The sequence below is a fragment of the Aedes aegypti genome, unplaced genomic scaffold (genome assembly GCF_002204515.2).
Source record: "Aedes aegypti strain LVP_AGWG unplaced genomic scaffold, AaegL5.0 Primary Assembly AGWG_AaegL5_hic_scaff_582_PBJ_arrow, whole genome shotgun sequence".
NCBI classification, from domain to species: domain Eukaryota; kingdom Metazoa; phylum Arthropoda; class Insecta; order Diptera; family Culicidae; genus Aedes; species Aedes aegypti.
In genome coordinates this window covers 1-7,348 of record NW_018736261.1, presented here as the reverse complement: position 1 = coordinate 7,348, position 7,348 = coordinate 1, and the positions used below count along the sequence as shown (strand labels likewise).

The following is a 7,348-nucleotide window of genomic DNA, read 5'->3' as shown; positions in this document are numbered from 1 at the left end:
GTAATCCGCATGAAATTATTTCGGTAAAAGTAATTTTGCATGAAGCAAAAAAAATGAAATATTTTTCATTTTCATTTTCAAAACAAAATACACTTTTTAGCGATGAGGAAGTCATGTCCGTGTTACAATATTATTCTCGACGCCGAGCAAAATCAGCACTGTTGGTCTGTTGCCAAATCATTCCATTTTACTTCCGCTTATCTCTCTATAAAGGATCACTAGGAACACCCACAAGCTTTCATAGGGGAAGGGGTGGTAAAATGAACAGGGGTGGTAATATGGACACTGGCCTTTTACCGAGGAAAAACAAATTTCGATAAATGTTCATCACGTAAAGATAATTTAGAGCGTAAATCGGAGTGTTCGAGTTGATACGTTGGTCAATTGAAGTGAAATATCAACGAAAACTAAGATTTTCGGAAACCACACTCTTAAATTATTTTACGGATTCCTGTGAAATCTCAACAGCTGAACAGTTCGGTAAAATAAATTAACGGAGTACGGTAAATTTTTACAGTATTCCGTAAAAAATCACCGGAATCCGTTAAATGTCGACGAAGTTACGGTGTTTTATTTCACCGAACTGTTCAGCTGTTGAGGTTACGGTGAAATTCACCGTAAAAGCACAGACAAACAGACGTAACACTTAGAACACATCTCGATCAAAATCATAGTCACGAGAACATGTACGCCCGATGCTAAAAGTAGTGTATTTGGCCGACGGGCCAACAGATGGCGGTAGTGTGTAAACGTCAAACACGAACGAAAACGATGCAAGCGCTGCGGGTGGCGGATTGGCCACCTACCATATTTTTGAATCGACCGTTAAAAAGGTGGTCGATGGACAATGATGAGAGTGTGACGTCTGTTTGTCTGTGGTAAAAGCTTAGTGTGCACGATTGAAAATTAAAAATGACGTAACTTTTAGCTAGGAAGACTTGAGGTTTTTCAGTGTGGTGAATATCGTTATGATATGATGTCAAATCTGATACCTTCAGAATTCTTTTTGAATGTGTAACAATAATTAATAGATATATTTTGGTAGGGCAATGAAAATTACCATACCCACACAGTTACGGATCAACCCACAGTGGCGGATCACTTTGGCGTTCAACATCGGATAACTCGCTCAAAACCAGGATTCTGAATTTTCGTATCAATGATGCGAAATCTACGATTTTTCGCACGTAAGGAGAATGCTTTTTTCGCATCTTCGCGTGAACATCTTTTATCGCTCACACTAATTTTCCCTGGAGCTACGATGGAGGATAACCGATAATCACTCCACTATGTGGATAATTTGTTTTTCACTCCATCATATTTTCGTTCACCAACTGCTCCCGAGAATTATCACTATGTGGATAAACAAAAACTAGTGCCGGCGACGGGATTCGAACCTAGAACATTGCTAAAAACAACCGCGATGCGTGCACGCTAACCATGCAACCACACCAACTTGACGAAAGGAGTGGTTAATTTGGTGCATAAAAGCAACTGCTGCTCGTGGCGATGGATACAGGAAAAATTCTCCATGGATCGGAGAAAGAGAAAACAAACTTCTCACTGCTGCGGAAATGTGCAATTATCTATTTTCGCTTTGTTTTGTGGACGGATAAAAATCGCAAGGCAGCTGATCGCTGAAAATTGCTGTGAGGGATAAATCCATTATCGTGAGAGTGAGTGAGAATTCGGAAGCCTGCTCAAAACATAAACGTTGACGTAAAACATATTTTTCCCATGTTATACTATTTGTCTTCTACCATTTGTTATGTTAAGCACAACATTCGACCGCTAAATAACGGTGTATTTGACAAATGTTTAGATGGTAGCACACAGCTATCATTATATGGTCGTTTCCTGTAAGAAGTGCCGTCAGCATTCATAAGCTCCCACAGGTGGTAAAATTCAAATGTTATAACATATTTTATGCTCGTTCGCTTCGATTTAGTATGAATTCATCTTTGGAAAACATTTTTCTTGATTGTTGATTCTAAATATCGAATATTAGCACTTCTAACTAGTGATCCATAATATGGACCAGGAAATGATCGTTTACCACGGTTATGGATCACTTCCAAAGAATGTAGATTTCTGCTATTTTGTGCATTGGATTCGACATTTTCAGACAATAGCACTAAGGATAAAACTAATAAAAACATCAAGGATTGTAAATTTCATTTTTTTAGCAGACAAAAATGGGTGGTAAACTTGGTGTATAGCGAAAACAGTTCATGTCTCAGTTACTACAATGCAGTATCACAAAAAAAGGCCATTTTACCCTTGTTTCCAGCTCTAACACTTCTATTTTTTGCAATAATATATGACACATTGTTAACTTTCGCTATACCATGCAATACAGATGCATTGAGTTGAAAATCTCTTGATTTTGCGCACTGATCCGTAATATGTCACATTTTGATCCATAATATGAAAATTGATCCATAATATGGTTTTCAGGAACCGATAAAATTTTTAATTTTTATGCAATCCTATGTAAATATTACACTCAAAACAGTTTACTAACCGAAGTTCCAATTTGAAACGATTCGATTCGTGCTTTTATATTACAATTTTACGTTTTCCATGTCGTTTTATTGAATTTTATAGGTTGGACTCTACACAATTTGATCCATAACTGTGGGGTCATGGTATCAGAAATATTTGTTATGCTCACGTTTTTTTCATGATGTTCATTTTACCACCAACAGCTGTTCGTTTTACCTAGTAATCCTTTATTAGAGAGATTCGCGAAAGCTGACATTTCTGTCAAAGTGTGAGCCAATCGAGCAGCGAGAGCTGTCAAAGTGTGAGCCAAACGAACATGCGTTATGTTTGTTTTGAACTTTTCTTGAGGAGTAATGTAATCCGCATGAAATTATTTCGGTAAAAGTAATTTTGGCATGAAGCAAAAAAATGAAATTTTTTTTTTTTTAATTTTTGTCAATGCGATTTTTATTTGTTGATTTTTTTCGGCTGTTTATTAGTTTGGATATGTAGCTCAAAGATCTATAACAAAACAAAATACACTTTTTAGCGATGAGGAAGTCATGTCCGTGTTACAATATTATTCTCGACGCCGAGAAAAATCAGCACTGTTGGTCTGTTGCCAAATCATTCCATTTTACTTCCGCTTATCTCTTTATAAAGGATCGCTAGTTTTACCCACATAGTGCAGGTAAAATGAACATTTGCATCGCTTTTTTGCTAGCGATAAAAATATATTCCAAATTCAGCTATTTAGTCTGAATTCGAGTCGCTGCTATAGATAACATCCCTATTTTTGATGTTGTGCGATAGAACTATACAAATCCTCGTTTTTCAATCAGAAACAAGATGATTTCCTAAAGGTGTTCATTTTACCACCCCTTGCCCCATTATTAGAAAATTATTTGCAGCGTCTTACCCGATCAGCCTGAAAATAGAGTCAGAAACTTGGTAAGCAACGGAAATGTGAAAATGTGTGACAGTCATTTCACAGCCTACCTGATTAAGGAATATTCAGTTGTTGCTACGCATTGATGCTCATGTGGGTTTTCTCCAACTGTAACGGCATTCTTCGTAATTGCAAAATAGTAGTTTACGGAACAAGTTGCAGAATGATGATTTTTACAGCACGAGTCGTAAATTTATCCTACGAGGCTTGCCGAGTAGGATAATTAGGACGAGTGCTGTAAAAATCGAGTTCTGCAACGAGTGACGTACAAAATTTTTTGCAATTTCGTAGAAGACCACTTGAGGGTATCAGAAATTATATCAGAATGCATTCACCATCATTTTACAATTTCTGAGAAATTGTTGTGTTATGATTCATTACGAAACTCAAAACAGTTGCGTAATGAGAAAGCGTTGCGTAATAAATCATTACAGCACTGGTTTCAGTTAGGTAATGACTATTCCCGCACTGCATACTTCAGTGCAGGAAAGTAGGCCGTTTCATGACAGATTGGCGTGATGAAAATCAGCCTATTACGATGAGAAATTGCAAAAAAAAAATATTTTAACAACTTTGTACGATGAAAAGACAGTCTTCAAGCTAGTTGAAAAACTGAATACACTGATTGTATTACATACATCTGAATCTACATGTCTCCGATGTATTACATCGTTCCAGGTGGGAGTTATCTGATATGTGAATATGGTACCATACCAGAATTTTCCATCTGAACGAAGTGATAAATCATAATATTCCGCAAACTGTATCACACATCTACAGAATGTATTGCGTGAAGTTAAGACACAGCAGAGTATTGGGTACATAGGACCAAGTCCCTGCCGGGTGGCGCGAAACTGATGAGCGATAGACAATAGAATCAACAACACTGTCATAAGGGATAGTAAGCATGTGACTATTGTCGAAACTATGATTAGGAGGCAAATCAACATCCCAAGATCAAATTTTTGTTACAACCAATGTAGGTATTATTAAATTAGGCTGTAGAAAATGATAAATATCTGCAAGGTAATAAATGCTCGTAGTCTGTTTTCTTACACATGTATAAATTGTTAAAATTGCCGAATCAAACGCGGAATTTATTAAACGGATCATGAAATTAGGACTGAAATCATAATGATGATAGATTATCAACTTTCCTTTTGTCGTGCTATTTTTTTACCGTTAGAATCACCAAACTGATTGGTTTCCCACTACATACACCAATACAACAGCACAAAAACTGAAGTATTATAATCGCGCGTTGAAACTTATTCAGTGAATAATTTTTATTCTTGTATATAGCTAGCTATAATTATTCTTGTATATAGCTAGTATAAATGACAGAATCATCAACTTCTCAAACTTTCTTTAACTGAAAACAGGATGCTGTTTATCAAACATGCTCAATCTGCACCTAAAATCTCGGATCCAAATAGTTTTCTAAATAAAAATTGTGTCTAAATAAAACGTGCAGGCCAACAAAACATAATTGAGTAGGAGTTTACAAGTTACTTAGCACATGAAAAGCATTTTTAAAAGGGATTTTGACGGTTCGATTGGCGGCTTACCGCCTACTCGCATTTCTCCCTTTCAGGATCTCTACTCACAACAATAATTATTTAACACAAAACTAATATCAGATGGGCCGCCATTCTGTGGAGTGATGTGGCCCCTTCCTTTCCTTGTTTTCTTATCTTTCCAGAACAACTGAAATGAAGAGGAAACCTCCAAGCCATTGTGGAGAAGTGATGTCACAACAGGAAGATACGCATACCCGGCACGCAAATATCCCCACCTCAAGATCGTTAACACGTGGAAGGTCGTAAATCGGTTTGATTACATGCCATAATAATAACTATTTACACCCTGACAGAACTGCCTATCTCAAAAAATAGGTAAGAAGGGCGGGACGATGGTGCGAGCCTACCCACTCTGTCATCGGTGGGCGTCGGGCGTGCTATCGGGTATAGCATGGCTTATGGGGCTCTGCCTGCACAAATCATGTTTTCTTTCTCTTTCACTTTTTGTGAATTTGCTAACAACAATGCCATTAAAGTAAATCCAATACAGGAACAACGCCGTTTTCGGTAAACGTATTTCCCAGCGTGGGGGTTTATAGGGATGTTTGTATAAACAACGCAGATTGGCCATGGCTAGGGGGTGCGTTGATATTAACTTTGTACGATGAAAAGACAGCGAGTTGGAAGGAAAAACACTCAAAATGACTAACAAGTTACGTTTATTACACAATCCAATCGTCATTTTACATCTTAGGAACTACTCTCTAATCATCCACCCTAACTCACTTGGCATACAATCGCACCGCATTCGGCACCTCGTAGTTATTCACCTCCAACAAGTCGATCAGCTTCCTCGCAAAGTCCCCGCTAATCTTAAGCTCCCCCTCCTCGGCCTGCAACCGGTTAAAAAGCGCCACGGCCGCCTCACAGTTATTATCCCTCGCGTACTGCTTCATGATGACCCCGAGGAAGTCCGCCTCCCGCACGTTGGCCAGTCCCCGGGCGCATTTGGCCAGGCGGAGCACCACGTCCAGCTTACCCGAGTTCACCAGGAACTCACACTGCGTCAGGATGTATTCGTGGTTGACGCGCGTTTCCGGATTGATCAGAATCCGGCGCAGTTGCGCTTCGGTTCCGGCCTCGGCCAGGGCCACTATCAGCGTGTTGTTGGTGTTGGTGGCCCCGTGGATCTTGGACCCTATCTGGATGACCTCTGCGAGGGAGGGCTTTAGCTTGATCGGGGGTGATTTCCGGGTCGTTCGAGTTGGTGAGGCGAACCAGGGTGGTGAAGATTTCCAACTGAGCGGAGTTCGGCGCTTTTCGGTGGCGATCCGCTTGTACTCCGCGACGGCGTTTGTGGTTTTGGTTTTTCAGGAGGTATTCGCGAATGACCGGGCCAAGGAGGGCGTTGTCGAAGGTGCAGTATCCGAGTTGGACGAGGAAGTTGAGCATTTCGCCAGTGTGGTTTTTGGAGGACTTGGGGTCGTGTTGAGCAGCCCATTGAGCGGTGTTCGTCAGGAGGTTCCAGATGTTCTTGTTGGAATTTCCAGGGCGTATGTGTCCGGAAGACGCTCGTTGCTTGAGGACATTCTGGGCAGTGGAGGGGAAACCTTTTTCGGCTAGGATGCAGCAAAGTCTATGACCTTGTGCTCGTCGAGCAGGAAGCCCGGGAACATGGTTTTGATTTGCTCCAGGGTCTTTCCGGCTTCGTCCACGTTTTTCCGCTTGATGTGCAGATCGAACACGGAGGCAAGCATGCCGGAGCTTAATTCGACTTTGGCTTCGTCACATTTCCGTTTGATTTCTAAGGCTCGATCCAAACGATTTTCACGAACACAAACTTGTAGGAGTCGACGGAGAACGCCTCGACAATTGAGCTTCTTCTCTTCCAGCTCGCCCAAGTGGCATTCCAGCTCGTCGTAGGTCATGTCCCTCGGGTGCACGATTATGGAGTCGAACATCTCTTTGGACGGAATGGTAAGCTTGTCTTCGACCAGCGAGTTGATCAGCTTATCAAGCCCTGCATCAATTTGCTGGGCTTTGGAGAAGTGGTTCTTCAAGACGTTGGCGCTCATCCGACTGATTCGAATCCGGTGGGTTGAGAACTCTCGGAGAAGGGATTTGATTGTTGAAACATCGTGCTTGGTTTTTCTATTGCTGATCAATTCCATGAGTAGCTGACCGGCCAGATCATGCTTTGGGTTCTGGGCTTTGTCTTTGAGATGGCTTATAACGCTAGCCATTGTTTGGAAGTGTTCCGCAGATTTGTTAACCGTCGTTTGAAGTACCAATGGATACCCCATTTGTTATCGCACTTGCTGACCAAAACGGTTTTCAGGACGCAATCAATGTCGTTAAGCTCATTCCTGCCAAGGCGAACACGGAAGCGCTCATC

At 40.8% G+C, this 7,348-nt stretch overlaps 1 protein-coding gene across 1 annotated transcript; it reads right to left on the bottom strand.

The window, feature by feature from the left end:
- Positions 1-5,725: 5,725 nt before the first annotated feature.
- LOC110681218 lies at positions 5,726-7,256 on the bottom strand. Its single transcript, XM_021856988.1, is given in 3 exon segments — positions 5,726-6,182; positions 6,184-6,578; positions 6,581-7,256. Coding segments are annotated over 3 exon segments (1,518 nt in total). The 3' UTR covers positions 5,726-5,735.
- Positions 7,257-7,348: the final 92 nt, after the last annotated feature.